General features: G+C 41.3%; 1 protein-coding gene across 5 annotated transcripts in view; it reads left to right on the top strand.

Moving 5' to 3' along the window:
• LOC140205260 (leucine zipper protein 2-like) overlaps positions 1-21914 on the top strand; it is a 562336-nt gene that overhangs the window by 471705 nt on the left and 68717 nt on the right. For all 5 annotated transcript variants that reach the window (XM_072272727.1, XM_072272728.1, XM_072272726.1 and 2 more), the window contains one exon: positions 12422-12496. In XM_072272727.1, the coding sequence (XP_072128828.1) occupies positions 12422-12496 (75 nt within the window). The remainder of the gene's footprint in view (positions 1-12421; positions 12497-21914) is intronic.

The raw sequence follows: 21914 nt of genomic DNA, 5'->3' as shown, positions 1-21914 counted from the left end.
TCACAGGTAGATAGGGTCGTAAAGAAAGCTTTTGGCACATTAGTCCTCATAAATTAATGCATTGAGTACATAAGATGGGATATTATGTTGTAAGTTGTGTAAGACATTGGTGAGGCCTAATTTGGAGTACTTTGTGCAGTTTTGGTCACCTACAAACAGGAAGGATGTAAACAAAATTGAAAGAGTGCGCTGAAAATTTACAAGAATGTTGACAGATCTGGAGGACCTGAGTTATAAGGAAAGATTGAACAAGTTAGAACTGTATTGTTTAGAATGTCAAAGTTTAAGAGGAGATTTAATAGAGGTATGCAAATTATGAGGGGTATAGATAGGGTTAATGCGAGCAGACTTTTTCCATTGAAATTGGGTCGGGCTACATTCAGAGGTCATAGGTTAAGGGTGAAGGATGAGAAATTTAAGGGAAACATGAGGGAAAACATCTTCACTCAGATGGTCGTGAGACTGTGAAATGAGCTGCCAGCACAAGTGATGCATGCGAGTTGGATTTCAATTTAGGGAAAGTTCGGATTGGTACATGGTTAGCAGGGATATGGACAGCTATGGACATGGTGCAGATTGATGGGAGTAGGCAGTTTAAAATGATTCAGCATGGACTAGATGGGCCAAACGGCCTGTTTCTGTGCAGTACTCTATGACTCACTCGTTCTCTGTCTTTATATTATAAATACACACACACACACACACACACACACACACACACACACACACACACACACACGCATATATAATATAATTTTCTTCTCTATTATTATGTATTGCATTGCACTGCTGCCACAAATACAACAAATTTCATGATATATACCAATGATATTCAACTTAATTCTGATTCTCTTCTTTGAACTCACTGGTTTCCATATCCTTCGTGTTAAATACAGATGAGAAGCCCTCATTTCAGATATGGCCCAGCTCTGGATCTCCAAACTCTTTAAACTCAAAATATAGTTATGGACTATTATAGAATTCACCTTTACCTTGTCTACAGGGCTTGCTTAATGTCTGAATTTTGCCCTCAGAATTTCCTTCTTACATGTGCTCCTCATCCCTCATACCCCTCAAGGAACTCGCTTATTCCCAGCTGCCTACACCTGAAATATACTTCCTTCTTTTTTCCTGACTGGAGTCTTTACGTCTCTCATCCGTCAGGCTTGCCAGCATCCCATTCCAGTCAGCCAAATCCTTCACTCCAACAAAAGCCTATTGTATAGGGCTGAGTAGCCAACTCCTACTTGCATTTCTTATAGTCTTATAAAAGTCTTCTTAATGATGTCCATATCACTCCATTAAAATAACTGTAAATATTGAATGGAAGTTTCTCACCCACAGCTTGTTAAATAATTATTAAATAATTAATGCATTATTTGAATACCTAGCCTGTAAATAATTAATGATTGTTTCTATAAGTGTTACACAAAGAAGATCAGAATTAATAAAGAGAGCCTTATAAATATGCATATTTTGTTTCAGAATTGCTACTCTTGACAGCCATGTCAGTATTTAGGTGTGCTGGCATGTTTCAGAGCTTTATAAACACTACAAATTATCTTCAAGCTTAATTTTAAATAAGGCTACTGATTCACTTTAACGTCCATCAAATTAACACCATGCTTATGCAGAGGTAAGAACATTTAACTGGATCTGGCTTGTTTTCATAATCCTTTAAGTAATATGTATAAATGACCATATTTAAATAATACCAACTCTGACCTTTCTCCTCCCTCCCTTCCTTGATGCACGCACACACACAATCACAATCCCACTCCTTTCTCCTCCAACCTCTCTCCTCTTTTCTTCTTTCTCTTTACACTCTCCCCAGTCCTTTTTCCTTTCCCCTTCCTCTCTCCCCCTCTCTTCTCCTCTTCCCTCTCCTCCTTTCCCACTCTCCTCTTCTCTCCTCTCTCCTCTTTTCTCGCTCCCCCTCTATTCTCCTCTCTCTTTTCTCCTCACTCATCTCTCACCTCTCTTTCTTCTCTCCTCTGACGTTTCTCCTTTCCTCCCTCCTTGCCCACCTCCTCTCTCCTCTCCTCCTTCCCTGCTCCCTTCCTCTCTCTCCCCTCCCCTCTCTCCACCATTTCTCCTCTTTCCTCTCTCCTTTCTCCTCTTTCCTTTCTCCCCTCTCCCCTTCCCTCTCCCCTCCCCCTCCATACTCCCCTCCGCTCCTCCATCTCCTCTCCCCTCCTTTCTCCTCTCCCCTCCTTTCTCCTCCCCCTCCACATACATGCACACTTTACACATGCACACTCTCTTCTAACCCATCAGTCAGCTGGAAAACATGACCTTTCCATTTGACAATTTAAAATAGCATATTATTGAGCATCACATTGCATGTTAAGTTAAAGTCTAAACAATTTACTTTTAAATTATTCACAGATCTTGGATGTCTCTGGCCAGCAAATATGCAACATTTTAAAACTAAAAAAAACACAGAAAATGCAGTATGTGCTTATACAGAAAAAAAGACAAAAGCAAGTCATTAGCCCAAATCCTCACTTTCTCTCCCACAGGTTAGCATCTCTATTTTTCATTCAGATTCCCAGCATCTGCAGTGTTTTTTTTCGCTTTATGACTTTTCTCCTTCATCTCTCATTTCTCCATTCTCGATTGTTCTTAATAAGATGATGGCGACCCACTCTTTAAACTGAACAAATTCTGCTAATAATTTTAGTTTTACACTGTTTTTTGGCCAGGACAATCTTTAAATCCACAAATTTTAAATAAAATAATTATAAGTTATTCTCATGATAATATACTCTTTTGAAAGTAGCATATCTTCTAAATTATTTTGAGTAATTCAACCAAAAATGGCCTACTGGGAAAACAATGCTGGCTATATTTACTCAGCACAGAATGAGGTCCACTTAGAGATCGCCATCAGCCGTCACTGATTACTGCAAGTTAATTTTATTTTGACTTTTTTTCAAAATGGGCTATTTAAAAATGCTCCACAGTGTCACAACTGGAATGAGTTTTGCTGATATCATGAAAGTATTACATGAACATTCAGAACCAAAACCACTGTTGAATGCAGTACAATTTAGGTTTCATAAGCAGAATCAAAAGCAAGGGCATACATGGCTGAATTGAAGAGATTGTCCAAGCATGGTCTGTTCAGTAATGGGCTTAATGATGCACTGAGATATTGTTTAGTTTGTGGAATCTTACAAGAAGCATTCAAAAATGAATCCTAGCTAAAACACAACTCACATTTAAAAGAGCAGTTGAAATAGCGGTATCAATAGAAACAACAGACAGAGACGCAAGTGAGTTTCAGCCAGCACTGAAGGTGAGTGTGAACAAAATTGCAACATCTGAATGGAAATTTGCCTGGCTGAACAAATTGTGTTATTATTGTGGCAAGGGCTTACATACACCAGACCAATACAAGGTGAAACTTGTAGAGAATGCCACAAAGTAGACACCTACAAAGAACATGTTGGGCAGACCAAATAAATGGACTACACATACAAGAGAAAAAGGTAAAAGGTTAAATTGCAGTTTCAAAAAGAGCACTTATCTACATGCTGCTGAAGCAAAATCTGATCACGATAAAAGCGACGAAGGACTGAATAACCTTTAGATTTACAATGTGAAAACTAAAAGAGACAAGCAATATTGATAACACCAGAAATAAATGGCAAATTAATTAAAGTGGAACTGGACACTGGCTCAGCTGTTTTAGTTATTACATAAAATGAGTTTGCATAGCACTTCAAAGATACTGAACTAAAGCCTCCAGATATCCAACTAAGAATTTATTCCACAGAAAAGATAACTCCTGTACAAATGATGTTTGTAACAGTGAAATACAACACTCAACAAACCACATTGGAATTGTATATGATAAAAACAAGAGGCCAGTATTATGGGGCTGTGTCTGGCTGAGACAACTACAACTTGATTGGGGATTCATCCGCCATATGCATGCCACTTCTGCAATAGAATCAACTAAAGTGAATTAAGAAAGGTGCTGGATGATGCCATGGCAGTGTTCAAGGATGGCATTGGAAAACTCAAACATATCAAGGAAAAAACAGTGTTACATGAAAATGTTACAGCCAAGTTTGACAAAGCCTGTCCAGTTCTTTGTACAATGTGTGATAAAATAACCAGTGAGCTAGATCACATGGAGACTGAGGGAATTTTTTTCCATGGCTGAGCAGAGTCCATAGGCAACACCAGTGGTCTCTAGCCAAGATGAATTGATCTGTCAGGATCTGTGGTGATTTTAAGGTCATGATCAACCTGGTACTGAAAATAGATCAATACTCTCTGTCCAGGTTAGAGGATAACTTTACAAACCTTTCTGGAGAGAAACTCTTAAGAAACATAGACTTAGATGAGGCCTACCCACAGATAGAGATGGAAGAAAAGTTCAAAGTGCGTTTCTCACCATAAACACTCACAAAGGGCTTTATCACTATAATTCACTTATTTTTGGAGTAGCATCTGTGCCTGCACTCTGGCAGAAAGCTATGGACCTGGTGCTGAAAGACACTCGCTGTTACCTGGATGACATCATTGTATATGATGAGATGACAAGGAACATCTCCAGAACCTCAAGACAGTGTTAAAAAGGTTAGAAGATTATGGGTTCAGTAGACGATGCAACAAGTGTAAGTTCTTTAAACCAAGCATCACTTACTATGCTCATATGATTGATGCACAAGGTTTACATAAGTGTGCTGAGAAAATTCAGAAAGTGGTGAATGCCTCAAGGCCAAAGGACATGTCAAAGTTGTGGTCACTTTTAGGATTTGTCAACTACTATAATAGGTTCCTGCCAAATCTGGCTATTGGGCTCTACCCCTTGAACTCATTATTACAGGTTGGGAAGAAATGGCAATGGACAAAGCAGTGTGAGATGGCTGTCAAAAGGTAAAGGAGGTGGTGATGTCAGGCACTGTACTGACACACTATGATCCACATTGTCCAATGAAGCTTGCCAGTGATGTCTCACCTTATGGTACAGGTGCAGTCATGTCACATGTGATGAGTGATTGAAGTGAACACCATGTTCATCATGCTCGCTTACCGATACAGAGAAAAAATACTTAGAGATTGACAAAGAGGCCCTGAGGTTTGGGGTTTAAATTGTTTCAACAAATACTGGTGAGAGAGAGTTCACCCTCATTACTGATCATCAGCCACTTATGTCCATTTTCAATCCATAGGAGCAGCAGCATGAGTTCAGAGGTGGGCTCTGTTTCTTGGGGGACACAAAGCAAAATTGAATTCAAGAGGACAACTAATCATAGAATTGTTGATGGATTTTCCCATTTAACCTTGGTAAAGGAAATGCCATAAAAATATACAAAAGAGGACACTCTTCTTGACATTATCTCCTTAATGCAAATTGAAAGTGTCCCAATTACGGGAAACCAGGAAAAGACCTCACACTCTCTCAGGTCTAGATGTCCACTCAAAGTGACTGGAATGTGCAGCAGAAATTCCAGTTCCCCAATTTTTACCAGCGGCGAGATGAACTTGCCATTGATGAGGGTTATCTTATGTGGGGATTGAGAGTTGTTGTATCATTCAGGCTGAGAGCTAAAGAGTTGGAGGAGTAATATGCTGATCATATAGGTGATCATATATGATCATATAGATGATCTTGTTGTACAGCTACAGATTGGCAGGTATGATATTGTGGCCATCACTGAGACCTGGCTAAAGGATGCTTGTCTCTGGGAGCTGAACGTCCAAGGATACACGGTGTAGCGGAAGGATAGGAAGGTAGGCAGAGGGGGAGGCGTGGCTTTATTGGTAAGAAATGATATTAAATCATTAGAAAGAGGTGATATAGGATCGGAAGGTGCAGGATCTTTATGGGTTGAGCTAAGGAATAGCAGGGGTAAAAGGACCCTGATGGCAGTTATTTATAGGCCTCCAAACAGCTGCAGGGATGTGGACTACAAATTACAACTGGAAATAGAAAAGGCTTGTCAGAAGGGCAGTGTTATGATAATTGTGGGGGATTTTAACATGCGAGTAGATTGGAAAAATCAGGTCGGCACTGGATCTCAAGAGAGAGAATTTGTAGAATGTCTGCGAGATGACTTTTTAGAACAGCTTGTTGTTGAGCCCACTAGGGGATCGGCTGTACTGGATTGGGTATTGTGTAATGAACCGGAGGTGATTGGAGAGATTGAGGTGAAGGAACCCTTAGGAGGCAGTGATCATAACATGATTGAGTTCACTGTGAAATTAGAAAAAGAGAAGCTGAAATCTGATGTGTCGGTGTTTCAGTGGAGTAAAGGAAACTACAGTGGCATGAGAGAGGAACTGGCCAAAGTTGACTGGAAAGGGACACTGGCGGGAAAGGCGGCAGAGCAGCAGTGGCTGGAGTTTATGCGAGAAATGAGGAATGTGCAAGACAGGTATATTCCAAAAAAGAAGAAATTTTCGAGTGGAAAAAGGATGCAACCGTGGTTGACAAGAGAAGTCAAAGCCAAAGTTAAAGCTAAGGAGAGGGCATACAAGGAAGCAAAAATTAGTGGGAAGACAGAGGATTGGGAAGTCTTTAAAACCTAACAAAAGGAAACCAAGAAGATCATTAAGAGAGAAAAGATTAACTATGAAAGGAAACTAGCAAATAATATCGAAGAGGATACTAAAAGCTTTTTCAAGTATATAAAGAGTAAAAGACAGGTGAGAGTAGATATAGGACCGATAGAAAATGATACTGGAGAAATTGTAATGGGAGATGAGGAGATGGCAGAGGAACTGAACAAGTATTTTGCATCAGTCTTCACTGAGGAAGACAACAGGATACCGGACACTCAAGAGTGGCAGAGAAGAGAAGTGTGCGCAGTCACAATTACGATAGAGAAAGTACTCAGGAAGCTGAATAGGATAAAGGTCAATAAATCTCATGGACCAGATGGAATGCACCCTCGTGTTCTGAAGGAAGTAGCTGTGGAGATTGCGGAGGCATTAGCGATGATCTTTCAAAAGTCGATAGATTCTGGCATGGTTCCGGAGGACTGGAAGATTGCAAATGTCACTCCTCTATTTAAGAAGGGGGCAAGGAAGCAAAAAGGAAATTATAGACCTGTTAGCTTGACGTCGGTGGTTGGGAAGTTGTTGGAGTCGATTTTCAAGGATGAGGTTACAGAGTACCTGGAGGCATATGACAAGATAGGCAGAACTCAGCATGGATTCCTTAAAGGAAAATCCTGCCTGACAAACCTATTACAATTTTTTGAGGAAATTACCAGTAGGCTAGACAAGGGAGATGCTGTGGATGTTGTATATTTGGATTTTCAGAAGGCCTTTGACAAGGTGCCACACATGAGGCTGCTTAACAAGATAAGAGCCCATGGAATTACAGGAAAGTTACATACGTGGATAGAGTGTTGGCTGATTGGCAGGAAAGAGAGAGTGGGAATAAAGGGATCCTATTCTGGTTGGCTGCCGGTTACCAGTGGTGTTCCACAGGGATCAGTGTTGGGGCCGCTTCTTTTTACATTGTACATCAACGATTTGGATTATGGAATAGAGGACTTTGTGGCTAAGTTTGCTGATGATACGAAGATAGGTGGAGGGGCCAGTAGTGCTGAGGAAACGAAGAGTCTGCAGAGAGACTTGGATAGATTGGAAGAATGGGCAGAGAAGTGGCAAATGAAGTACAATGTTGGAAAGTGTATGGTTATGCACTTTGGCAGAAAAAATAAACAGGCAGACTATTATTTAAATAGGGAAAGAATTCAAAGTTCTGAGATGCAACAGGACTTGGGAGTCCTCGTACAGGATTCCCTTAAAGTTAACCTCCAGGTTGAGTCGGTAGTGAAGAAGGTGAATGCAATGTTGGCATTCATTTCTAGAGGAATAGAGTATAGGAGCAGGAATGTGATGTTGAGGCTCTATAAGGCGCTGGTGAGACCTCACTTGGAGTACTGTGGGCAGTTTTGGTCTCCTTATTTAAGAAAGGATGTGCTGACGTTGGAGAGGATACAGAGAAGATTCACTAGAATGATTCCAGGAATGAGAGGGTTAACATATGAGGAACGTTTGTCCGCTCTTGGACTGTATTCCTTGGAGTTTAGAAGAATGAGGGGAGACCTCATAGAAACATTTCGAATGTTAAAAGGCATGGATAGAGTGGATGTGGCAAAGTTGTTTCCCATGATGGGGGAGTCTAGTACGAGAGGGCATGACTTCAGGATTGAAGGGCGCCCTTTCAGAGCAGAAATGCGAAAAAATTTTTTTAGTCAGAGGGTGGTGAATCTATGGAATTTGTTGCCACGGGCAGCAGTGGAGGCCAAGTCATTGAGTGTCTTTAAGGCAGAGATTGATAGGTATCTGAGTAGCCAGGGCATCAAAGGTTATGGTGAGAAGGCGGGGCAGTGGGACTAAATAGGATAAAATGGATCAGCTCATGATAAAATGGCAGAGCAGACTTGATGGGCCGAATGGCCTACTTCTGCTCCTTTGTCTTATGGTCTTATGGTCTTATGGTCTTATGGTGTTTTCAAAATGATAGTATTGATTTAAAGCTTTGCTTGGGTGGGCTGGGATAGATCAGCAGATCGAGCAGTTTGCCGTGCACGGCTCAGGTTGCCTGCAAGCCCAGAAGAGAGGTGTCAGAGCAGTCAGAACCACTCCCTGCAGTCCCAGAGTAAACTCTTACAACCACCACAAAGGAGGCTGCAGAACCTGAAATTACTTGACAGCCACAAGTCTCATCTGCCAAGCAAAGTGAGCCCCCTTGTCAGGAAAGGCATTATTCCACAAGAGTAACAATCTTCCTCAGTGATTAAATCTTTAGGCCTGAATGGGACAATTTAAAATTTACTATGCTGTGGATATCTTTATAGAAGTCGCATTATATAGTCTGCTGTGTATGTATAGAGAGAGTGCAATATGTTATATATCTAAGTTGAGATGCATTCTATCTATATTGAGTTAAAGTTTATAACTCTACAATTAGGCATGTGGTGTATTTAGTATTTCAGTAATGTTTGAGTAATACTGTAAGAATATTGTTTGATTAAACGTTGTTTGTTTATATAAATCATGATGGGTTAAATGTAGAAGTATGTGAGTGGAATATGGCATTACACCACCACGTCATATTTGTACACCTCACTAAAGACTAAAACTAAGTACATACAGTACACTTTCCTGGGTTCCCATGTTTTTCTTTCAAGTAGTTTCTGGAGTTAGAAAATATAACATTTACCACTGACTCAAGCTACATACTAACCTTTAGTGAATCCTGCACAAGGGCTCCCAAACCTCGTTGCACCTCTGATTTTCTGAATTTTCTTCCCCTTTAGACGATGTATAATCCAGGAAAGTTGTTTGGATTCATATTTACTTTTCTCCTCTCTGTAATATTGCAGCAAGCATTTAGTCCATGATGACAGATGCGAAGAGCTCCTTTATCTCAACAGTCAGCTTTATTGCGACAATCACAATAACAGACAGACTGCCATTGCTTAGTGAGAAGCCACTCAGTCATATACAGATGGTTGAGGTGATTATTACATGGTTACAGTCAGAGTGACCCACAAACACACAAGTGAATAACTGTATAACCCAAGCAAAAATGTAACAATAAATGAACTTGAACATCTCACTATAATCCCACGAATGCATTTTAAAGCAAGAACAATAAATAGCACTGGCCACCAGGAATTCTGGGGCGAGCTGTCGATCACGCAACGGCCCCCTCCACCCGAGTTTCAATGCTGAAAATCATGCCCGCTAACATTATTACACTATTCAAGATAATCTAGGAATCAGTTTTTTCCCTTCTGGTCTGTATTGTTAAATAACTTTTCAGTATTAAAAGAACCACTGAAAGTGATTTTTAAGGATTTCCATAGGAAACTTAATTTTGAAACATTGACTGAGAGCTTTTGTTCTCCATAACATGGAGACTGCTCATCGTGACAGCAAGTATAGTATATTTGAATAGACTTTTACACTACTGAAATTGAAAAATGTCACTGTCAGAGGAATGTAATACCTGGCATTCAACATCAGTCAGCAGTTGTGTACATGTCACATACTGTAGTTCTAGGGAATGGAATTGTACAGGAAAAGATACAACCAGTGTAACTTTTACAAGTACGTTAAAATAAAATACATAAATGTCAAATGTGTGCACTTCAGAAAAGATAGGTAACAGCCCCAGAGTGTAACTGCAATTGCGTTCTGTAAAAAAGATAATCACAGTATAGAATGTTTTTGGTGTTTGTAGATCTCCTCCAGCTCTGACGTTAAGTATGTTGGTTCCGGCCTGTGAATCTTGCTAATTTGCATTCTATGAGAACCACATTAAGTACAATTTGACTTCTTAAATTATGGTCTACTAAGTGATTTGAAGACTGCTAAAATTCATTTCATGCGGCACTTTTAAGTCTCGGACAGCCTGTGTTTATTTATCATTTGTTTCAGATGAATTCAGGCCAAGATAATGGAAATGTTAACTATTTTCTATCATCATTATGTTCACCTCTCCTATTTTACATTCTTTATTTACTGTACATTCAAATATTTTCATAAAAATCTTGTTTTTACATATGAAACTTGCATAGTCACAGAAAAATGTGCAGCCTTTTAAACAAAGGTGTTTTAATATTTTAATAATGAATCCAATCTAAATATATTTATTTCAGACACACAGATAGGGGTTTCACCTATCACCTTGTACTTCTTCCTCCTCTCCTGCAACCTTTCTACTCTGACTTCCCATTTTTTTTTCCAGTCCTGATGAAGGGTCTCGGCCCAGTACATTGACTATTTACTATTTTCTATAGATGCTGCCTGTCCTGTTGAGCTCTGCCAGTATTTTCTCTGTGTTGATAGGAGTTTTGACATCTGCAGATTTTCTGGTGTTTGATATTTATTTCTGAATTTATCTATCAATATAAAAGCTTATTTACAAAATGGAAGTAATCTAGTTTAATTTCTCTTTATAGCATTTAATTGGTTGACAGATTATAAAGAGTTGGAAATTATGTTACAGTTATTTATTTATTTTGAAAAGACTCCAGAGTATTAAATTCAGGATAATATGTTGTAGCATTGAGCAAAATCAATAAACTATTTACCTTTCTGATGCCACCTTGAGTACTGACACAAGAGAAGTGTTTGAGCATTGGAACTGTTATGATGAAGACAAGAGGTTAATGCATTTGGGTCAATAGTTAAGACATGGAGAAATTTATGAGCTCCAGTGTTTAAATTAAAACACTTAGGGATGGATGGATTGTGAGGAAAATGTTTGCTCACCCAGGAAAGAGAGTCAGAGTATTTTATGTACTGATAATGTTTGCTACTGAACATCTTAGAAGTTCCCCACTTACATATTATAACTTTTGATAGGTTAACCAGACACTTATTTAAATTACTGTATGAATGTAGTTCTGAAAGACCTTCCTGTTCAAAAAGCTACTGGCTGGTCTTCTGGTTCCGGTGGAGGCATTAATGCATGTTTCTTGGTCTCCTCTCGTGACACAGTGAGGCCATTCTCAGGGTGGAGGAGCAACACCTTATTATCTGTCTAGGTAGCCTCCAACCTGATGGCATGAATATTGATTTCTCTTTCCAGTAAAAAAATGTCCCTCCCTCTTCTCACCTGCCTATCACCTCCCCCTGGTGCCTTTCCTCCTCTCCTTTCTCCTATGGTCCCCTCTCCTCTCCTATTAGATTCCTTCATCTCTAGCCCATTATCTTTCCCACCCACCTGGCCTTGCCTATCACCTTCTAGCTAGTCCTCCTTTATCTCCCCCCACCTTTTTATTCTGACGTCTTCCCCATTCCTTTCCAGTCTTGAAGAAGGGTCTTGGCCTGTTTGTTCATTTCCATGGATGCTGGCTGACCTGCTGAGTTCCTCCCACATTCTGTGAATCTTTCTTGTGTATATAATATTCTTTGCTTGTCACCACTGGAAAATGCCAAGCCCATGTAGCTCTGGATGTTGTGCATCAGCAAGGTAATATTTTATTTGGCCTGATAGGGTATGAGAAGTTATTAACACAGCTTTGCTCCATGCTTCAAAGAGGGGCTTTTAAGATTTCACCAGATGAGGAGTTCCTAACTTGGGGTTCATGGACACCTCAATTAATGGTAGGAGCATAAAATAGGTTGGGAACAACTGCACTAGATGGATGAACAAAAATGAGATGCCCCTGACTTTCACAGCTGAGTTTAATGTGCCATCTTCTGTACAAATCATATAATAGACAAATGTATTACAACCTTACATGCAGCACCTTACATAAAGTGACATTAAATTCAATCTACTGCTATCTACAAGGTTTAATAATATATCAAAGACCTTTCCATCTCCTGTGCAGTAACTCTATTACACATAGGACAGATTTTGAATATGCACTCATATTTTCTTATGATTGTCCACTGGAACTTATTATATCTTTTTTTTTCTATTCAGGCACAGCAGCTGACTGATCTTGAACGCAAACTGCTGGCAGCTAAACAGGAATTGGAAAAGACAGAAGGTGATAAGGTGACCAGAATTTCATGAATGTGCCTGATCTTCATTTACAATGTCTGCCCTCTGTGAAACACTATTTCCCGGAAATCATTCTACAGTATTTCTGATTTTCCTACAATGGAGATTCTAAGTTGGGAATTCCTTCTCTTTTGATAATTCATTTACTGTAATCGGGAATTACTGGCAAGATATTTACTGTCTATTCCTAATTTCCGTCACAAAAGCTTCTCCTTTAAGCACCGCAAAAAAATTACAATCCACACTCTTATTCGGAAAGGAGTTCCACAGTGATAATAGATTTCCATGTCAGGAAAGCATGCAGTTTGAGGGGAACTTGTAGGTAATGGTGTTCCGGTGCATTTGCTGTTTCCCTTTCTAGCTGGTGGATATTGTGGGTTTGAGAATTACTACTGATGCTCCTGGCCATTATTAACTCTGTGACATTTCCCTCTTTTAAACCTCTCCTTAAAGCCCAGCACTTTAATCAAGCTTCTGATCCACAACTTTAATGTCTCTTTACGTGGCTCAGTGTCAAATTTTATTTTCATAATTATGAAGCACCTTGATGTCTTCGAATGTTAAAGACCCAAACAGACCATTGCTGTTAACTATAATGTGTTGTTTGATTTTACTCCAGTATTTTTTATGATTTTAATACTTAGCAGAAACTGCAGAAGGAAAAGTGGAAGGTTATATTCTGGAGTTGAGTGTATTGTTACTGTCAGGACATGTAGAGAAGGCTTGACCCAAACTCAGAGCAGTGCAGACAATTTAGTGCCAAGCAATAACTTTAATAATAAACTGCAAAATAAAAAGCCACCAGGGGCCACAAAACAAGGAAGAATGGATACTTAACACGACAAGGCAACGAAGTAAAATGAAGGCTAAAGCAACTGACTGAGGCTGGCTGATCCGATGGCTGAGCAATTATTGTGAATGACAGCTGGGTTTAAAAGGGCTGCAGGTGAGATGTTGGAAATAAGTGGCAGGTGACTCCTGTCAGTTGGGTGCAGACTGGGAGGTGCCTGCCTCTGCAGGCCTTACAGGACCCCATCCCCCAATGGCCTGCACCCGATGGCCAAGGGCGATCCGGATGAGTCCGATGGAACTCAGTGAGCGATAGATCCAAGGCCATACCTTTCCCAGTTGACCAGCTAGTGCACACCCCATTCACGATGACGTGAATCCACCAACCAGCACACATTGCACACTGGACCATCTTCCCCCATCTCTGGTTCCAGAGGTGCAGACTCAGGCAGTTTGAGTGTTCCATGGACAACGGGCTGTTTGAGACAGGACTCATATCACGTAGGTGTGATTCTGATGAACAGTGGCAGCCGGAAACAGTAGTTGACTGGGTTGACGTGATGACTGTAAGGGCTGCTAGACCAGGCTGAGAGCTAGCTTACGGGAGTCGATATGCAGATCTTGGGTGGACATTCAAACACAATCATCAGGCCTGAGTAGTTTGGCTAGACGCAGCTAGCAGCTGGCCTGGTGGCAATATTCACAGTTAGTATTTAGGATGGCCCTCTGTTCTCTCTTTCAAGCATTCTGGCAGCAGTGAACCAGGGCCCAGGCAGACAGGACCTCCATTGTTGGCTCCTCTGTCGGGAATAATGGAGGCTGGTAACCATGAAGCTCATCGAAGGATGACATACCCATGGCAGAGGAGGTGTGCAAATGGTGGGACAGTTCAGCACAGAGCAGATACTTCCTCCATTTAGAAGGGTAGAGACGGTGAAGCATCACAGAAGCTTCTCCACTTGTGTGCTGATTGGCTCTTTCTGACTGTCGGCTGGTCTGCGGGTGATAGCCAAACTCACTGAGGTGTGGAGGAGGGAGCAGAAGATTCACCAGAAGTGGGATATAACTTGTGGGTCCCGGTCCGACACAATGTCCTGAGAGAAACTCTAAAGGCAATTTACAAGTTGGAGAAACCAGGCCTGCCATTTCAGTGTCAGATGGAGTTTTGGGAGGACAATGAAGTGGGCCGTCTTGGAGAACCAGTCCACCACTGTCACGATCATCATGGTCCCATCGGAAGGTGGAAACCTGTGGTGGAGTCCATGCTGATGTGGGACCATGAGTGCTGAGGGGCTGTAGCAGTGCAGAGGGCTACTGGTTGGATGAATTGAACTGGGCACATTGAGGGCAGGCAGCAATGAACTGAGATACATCAGCAAACCTGTTGGGCCACCAGAATTGGCATTGCAGAAAATCCAGTGTCTATCATGAACTGGGATGACTGGAGAGGGGTGAGAAATGAGCCTATCTGAGTGCCTAAATGCACGGCTGACAGCACCTATCTGTGGTTGTCAGGTACGTCACCTGGAACAGCCTTGTGTTTTAGGACCTGGTGAATCTGGTTTTCAAGATCCCAGATGATCTGAACGAGGATCTGCAAAGATGGAATGATGGGCTGAGGGTCGATCTCCATTTCAGCTGAGGCAAAATGTTGTGACAGGGCATCTGCCTTAGTGTTCTTGGAGCCAGGTCGGTAGGAGATGGTGAAGTTGAATTGCTCAAAGAAGAGGGAAAAGCGAGCCTAACATGGGTTGAGTTGCAAGACTGCTGAATGGATGTGAGTTTCTGCTGATCAATCCAGATCAAGAAGGGCTTGGTGCTTCCCATCAGACAACGTCTCCATTCCTCCAAGGCTCATTGAATGCCAAGTAGCTCCCTGTCTCCTGCACCTCAACAGAGCTGTTTAGAGATGAATTTACTCAAAAAGAAGACACAAGAGTGTGTCTTTCCATCAGGTCCTCACTGGGGGAGGATGGCCCCGGTATCCACATCAGATGTGTCCACCTCTATCACAAGAGGTCTAGAGAGGGTTGGATGGCGGAGAATGGGAGTGGTGCTGAAGCATCTCTTGAGCTCCTTGATAGGGAGTTCTGCTGCAGCAGACCAGGTTATCCATAAAGAACATGATTTGATGAGGGAGGTGAGAGGAGTGATATTTTGGCTATTGTTTCTGATGAAACGGCAGCAGATGTTGGAGAAGCCCAAGCAGCGATATAGCTATTAGAGGGAGCACAGTCATAGCTATTCAATGACAGTGCGCACTTTTTGTGGTCCTTGATTATTTCTTGGGGTGAAAAGACATAATCCAAGAAGGAAATGACTGGGGTGTAGAACTGGCAGTTCCATTGTTTTGAAGGAGATGCTGAAGGACTGAGTGCACATGACAGATGTGGTCTTTGGGGTATTTAGATTTTTTTAGATTATGAAGACACGCAGTCCTCTTTTATTGTCATTTAGTAATGCATGCATTAAGAAATGATACAATATTTCCTCCGGTGTGATATCACAAGACACAGGACAGACCAAGACTGAAAAAACTAACAAAACCACATAATTAAAACATATAGTTACAACAGTGCAACAATATCAAAACTTGATGAAGAACAGTCGATGGCACAGCAAAAAGTTCAAAGTCTCTCAAATGTCCCACATCTCACGCATACGGGAGAAGGAAGAAAACTCTCCCTGTCATGCCCGACCACAGTCCGACTCTGAGTCGTCCGAAAACTTTGAGCCTCCAGTCAGCCCTCCGACACCGTACCAAGCGCCATCTGTCTCCGAATGATTCGACCTCAATCTCAGTCACCAGTAGCAGGCAAAGCCTGGGATTTTGAGGCCTTCCCACCGGAAGATTCTCGATCGTGCAGTAACAACGGCAGCGAACTGGCATTTCAGAAATTTCTCCAGATGTTCCTCTGTGCTCTGTGTATTTGGAGAAGATAAGGGTGACAAGGTGAAGTAAGGGTCATAAGTGAAGAGCCAGAGGTGACTCAATATTAGTGGAGTGTTGGGTGAGTCGATAAGGAGGAATTGGATGTACTCGAGGTGCTCTCCAACGGTCACGTTCACGGCCCACGTGTACAGACCACAAGTAATGTCCATCAATGGCCATGATGCTGAAGAGGTGAGAGATTGGCTCAGCAGGAAGTTCAAGCTGCACACACTGTGTCTGCACACAACGTATACAAGTTTACTGATGACACCACTGTTGTGGGCCATATGAAAGGTAACACTGAAGCAGAATACAGGAGGGAGATTGAAAATTTGACTGAGAGGTGTAATAATAACAACATCTCACTCAATGTCAATAAGTCCAAAGAACTGATTGTAGACTTCAGAAGAGGGAAACTAGAGGTCCATGAGCAAGTAATCATTGGGGGATCAGAGGTAGAGATGGTTAGTAACTTTAAATTCCTGGGTGTCACTATCTCAGAGGACCTTTTCTGGACCCATCGTATAAATATAATTGCAAAGAGCATCAACTCTACTTCCTCAGTCTGTGGGGATTCGGCATGTTATCAAAAACCCTGGCAATCTTCTATAGATGTGTGGTGGAAAGTGTGCTGACTGGCTGGATTATGACCTTGTATTTGAATACCAATGCCTTTGAGTAGAAAATCCCTCAGAATGTAGTGGATTCAGCCCAGTAGATCATGGGTAAAGCACTTCTAACCATTGAGCACATCTACATGAAACATTGCCACAGAAAAGCAGCATCCATCATCAAAGATCCTCACCACCCAGGCCATGCTCTTTCTTCACGGCTGCCATCATCTAGAAGGTACAGGAGCCTCAGGACTTGCACCACCAAGTTCAAGAACAGTTACTACCCCTCTACCATCAGGCTCTTGAACAAATGGGGTAACTACACTCATTCCATTTCTGATGTTCCCACAACCAATGGGCTGTTTATCTCGTTATGTCATACTCATTATTTATTATTATTATTTATATTTGCACTTACACAATTTGTTGCTCATTGATCCTATTTAACCATAACTGTTCTATAGATCTGCTGAGTGTTCCCACAAGCAAAAGGATCTCAGGGTTTATGTGATAACATGTATGTAGTCTGATAATAAATCTCACTTTGAACTCTTGAGGTATAAAATTTCCTGCTGCACTGGAAATCACCAGAGCCGTCAGGTTGTGGAAGAGGACAGAGAGGGTGAATTGTGCTATGGCACTAGAATGAGGGGACAGGGAAGATTACCAGATAGAAGGCCCCTTGTCTCTACATGGCGGTACTGTTTTCTCGGATGCAATGTGCATTTGATATGTGCAGTGTGATCAGCTTCTCCACAGTAGGCGCACAAGTTATTTCTCCTCTGATGCTCACACTCCTGATGGGCGGGGTGTTAAAGGAGTTCTCTCTAACTGCAGGAGTTTTGGAGATGTTGCTATTGAGGGTGCTACAGTCTGAAATGTTCTGGAAATGGAACTGGGGTTCTGGCTGGTGATCTGGAAAGTTCTTCTATAAGACGCTTGATTACACAGAGGGCTAGAGTGCTGTGGCTTTTGAGGCTGGTGAGCATGTCCCAGCAGAGTGTGATGGGAATATAGAAGCACTGCTGGCTCATGACTATCACAGCTCACCTTTCAAGTGCTCCAAGAGGGGGTGATAGTAATGAGCCAGCAGCATTTCTGTCACACTCCGCCGCAAGCATCTTGAAATCCACGGTGTAGTACAGCACTGAGTGTGAGCCTTGATGCAAGCAAAGTACCCGAACCCCTGCCTCCCTTCCACTTCCTTGATAGTCAAAAACCCAGCACCTCCCTGCGGTGAATTCCTCATATTTAACGTAGATGGCAGTTTAAGTGTCCCATTTAGCAGTGGCCAATGACAGAGCTCAACTAGTCAAGTGAGAGATAATGAAGGCAACCTTGGCTCAGTCTGTGGGATAAAGGGATGGCTGCAAGGTGCACTGAGACAGGAAGTTGCGGCATTGAGTTGGGGATCCATAGAAGCAATCAGGCACCAGAATCTGAGACTTAGGGAGGAGTTTCACTGGGCAAGGTTGCTGTAATGAGAAGGAGAGTTGGCTGAGGGTGGCAAGCAGATGGTCAATGGTTTCCTATTGTTTCAGGATCGTGTGCTCCTCTTGACAGATGACTTCCGATAGGTGACCATACTCTGCTGGGTCAATTGTTGGTTCACTCATGCTGTCAGGAAACGTAGAGGAGGCTTATCCAAAAGCAGAGCAGCAGATGATGCAGCTGTGAATGATACTGTACTAATAGACTACAAAATAACAAGCCGCAAAGAACCACAAAACAAGAGAGAACACTTAACTCTTAACATAACAAGGTACTTGAAGGCCAGGAACAACTGATTGAAGCTGGATGGTTTGTGTGAGTAAACAAGCTCTGTGGATGAGAGCTGGGTTTAAATAGGTTGCAGCTGACGAGTTGGCAATGAGTGGCAGGTGACTCCTGTTAATGGGTGGAGACTTGGAGATGCCTGCCTATGCAGGCCTGACAGTTACCTGCACTATTACATGTCTGCCCAGATGCAATGAAAAACTTATTTGCAGCAGCAACAAGTCACATAGCAGTATATCAACAGCATTCACAAGAAAAACATAAATTCTACACAAATTTTACACAATAACAACAAAAAAAAGAGCTCTATTTTAGTACAACATGTCCAAAGTGATAAAAGTGTTACTAAACCGTAGTGATCAAAGTTTTGCTGGTTGGCTCAAGAACTGAATAGTTGAAAGGAATTAGCTGACCTTGAACTTGGCGATGTGGGACTTCAAGCTTCTGTACCTCCTTTCTAATGGTAGGTGTGAAAAAATGGTAAGGCCTGGATGGTGACAATCTTCGATGAGAGTTGTTACCTTCTTGAGGCAGTGCTTCCTATGGATGCTACCGATGGTGGGGAAGGAGATGCCCTGATGTACTCAGCAGAGTTCACAACTGTCTGCAGCTTCTTACATTTATGTGCATTCAAATTCCAATACCACACCATGATTCAACCAGTCAGGCCCCTGGAGAAGTTTGTAGGACTGTTCAAATGATAAACTGAACCTTCTTAACCTCCTAAGAAAGTAAACACATCAGCTCATTTTCCTTATGATTGTATCTAGGTGCCGGGCCTGTGACAGGTGAGCCAATACATTAATGCCCAGGAATTCACAACTAATAAGAACCCTGTTGAAATTTCAAAACAGCACAGAAATAAATGACTTGAATCTGTGCTGTCAGGCTCCTACTTCAGTTTAGTGATAGCATTCTTGCCTATCTACAAAGCTAAGTACACACATCAACTCTCCTCTGGTAGAACAGAAAAAACCACACTGTCAGAGGCTCCATCCTTTGAACTGAGAATCTGTCTAATTTTTGAATGTGAAATCTCTGTTGGCATCAATCCACAAAGTCAAGGCCGATATTCAATGACAAACAATGCCAGTAAATATGGTAATCTGATTTTTACCATGTTGTTGTTGGAACCTTCAGCATACTAATTATCAGTCATATTTTCTTTATTACAGCCAAGATTAAATACAATAAAAAGATTGGCTGTATTTTAACCTTCCCCTGCATCATGAAATGAATGCTCATTTTTTTCCTTCAATATCACATCCCCCATTTCTAACCTTTCATTGGCTTTCACAGGAGAAGGGACTTATTGGTACAATTACAATAGGTTCAACTGACCATGCTGCAGTATTGAGTTAGAAATTCCATATTGATTTTATTTCCAAGCCGCTTTTTATCCCCAAATAATACATATTCAGTAAAAGATATTTCTGTTTCTAACATCAATAGTGTTGAAAAGGAGAAGAAGATAATTAGATCATATTTACTCATTGATCTGCCTTTTGGCCTTATAGCTACCATCTATTGGTGATGCACAGAATTACCTGTCCCAGCACTTTAACCCGTTGGCCACTTTATTAGGTACACCTGTAGATCTGTTCATTAATGCAAATATCTAATCAGTGAACCATGTGATAGTAACTCGATACATAAAAGCATGTAGACACGGTCAAGAGGTTCAGTCAATGTTCTGACCAAACATCAGAATGGTGGAAGAAATATGATATAAGTGACTTTGTACACGGAATGATTGTTGGTGCCTGGCAGGATAGTTGGGGTATCTCAGAAAATCTCTGATTTCTTGCAATTTTCAAGCACAATAGACTCTAGAGTTTACATAAAATGGAGCAAAAAATAAAAGACATTCGATGAGCAGCAATTCTATGGGTGAAACACCTTGTTAATGAGAGAGGTCAGAAGAGAATGGCCAGATTGGTTCAAACGGACAGGAAAGCGACAGTAAATCAAGTAAACATACGTTACAACAGCTTTCTGCAGAAGAGCATCTCTGAATGCTCAACACGTGGAGCCTTCAAATGTGAGGGCTACAGCAGCAGAAGACCATAAACATATACTCAGTGTCCACTCTATTAGGTACCAGAAGCACCACAAGGAGAAAACGGCAGTGGAGGGAGAAATTAATTAAAGCGTAGAAAATTATGCATCCTACCAAAGGACTTCAGTCTTCAGTGACATTCATACAGGAATTACATTGGAAGAGCACATCATTATTTCTTACTTTAATAAAACAATGTAAAAGAGATGTCAGTCACAGTAGTTTTGAGTTTGATTGTGACTTATACTCAGAAGTACATGATGCACTGAGCAGACCCCAGTGTTTCTACGACACGCTGACTGTGTGTTTGGCATGACAGCAAATATTGTGAACTTTAAAGCTATTAATCAGCCACAGCTTATTAATTGCCATATTAGAGGTAGCCAAAAGTGAGTAAGTCACATTCATTCACTCGGGTATTTACCTACTGTTCATCTAAGGCCAACATAAGTATTAAATGATATTTAGAAAATTGAAAGGAAGTTCATTGAGACGTTCAGAAGAATCAACAGATCAGATAGAGAGACATTATTTCTGCTGGCTGAGGAATCTAGGAAATGGAATACATACATTGAAAATACCAAGCAAGCTTTATCAAGAACGAGGTTAAGAAACGTTTTGAAAGCAAAGAAGCTTGCTTTCAGTTACTAATCAACACACACAAAATTCCGAAGGAACTCGAAACGTCAGCTGTACTCTTTTCTACGGATGCTGCCTGGCCTGCTGAGTTCCTCCAGCATTTTGAGTGTGTTGCTTGGATTTCTAGCATCTGCAGACTTTCTCTTGTTTGTGATTTCAGTTACTCATTTTAAGTCTGGTTTCATCAGTTTATAAAACTAGCTCAAAGGAGTGATTTTCTTCAATGCTGCAATGGTGTTAATATTGTTGAGGAGACGGTGCTTCAGCATTTGAACTTCCCCAGAACCATCTACACATTGGCCTGGAAATACTCAGAATGCCAGTCTGCCTTTATAAGAGATGTAGATGGAAGCCTTTTCTTGCCAAGTACAAACCTAGAAACCATTTTCTAAATTTTGAGGTATAGTGTTCTAAATAAAACCACATCTACAAAAGGAGCTTTCTGAACTTATGACTCCTTTAGATTACCTGGGCTCTGCAATATATAAAAACAAGCAGCATCTACGTACTTAGTGACCTGAGGCACTTGAAGTAATAAATATTGATTTGCAGAGACAGGGAACGTTAATTACAATGACACTATTTATTCGTTTTTCACCAAAA

This window comes from Mobula birostris, chromosome 11, assembly GCF_030028105.1.
Source record: "Mobula birostris isolate sMobBir1 chromosome 11, sMobBir1.hap1, whole genome shotgun sequence".
NCBI lineage: Eukaryota > Metazoa > Chordata > Chondrichthyes > Myliobatiformes > Myliobatidae > Mobula > Mobula birostris.
The sequence above is the reverse complement of the archived record's forward strand: the minus strand, read 5'-3'. Positions and strand labels throughout refer to the sequence as shown.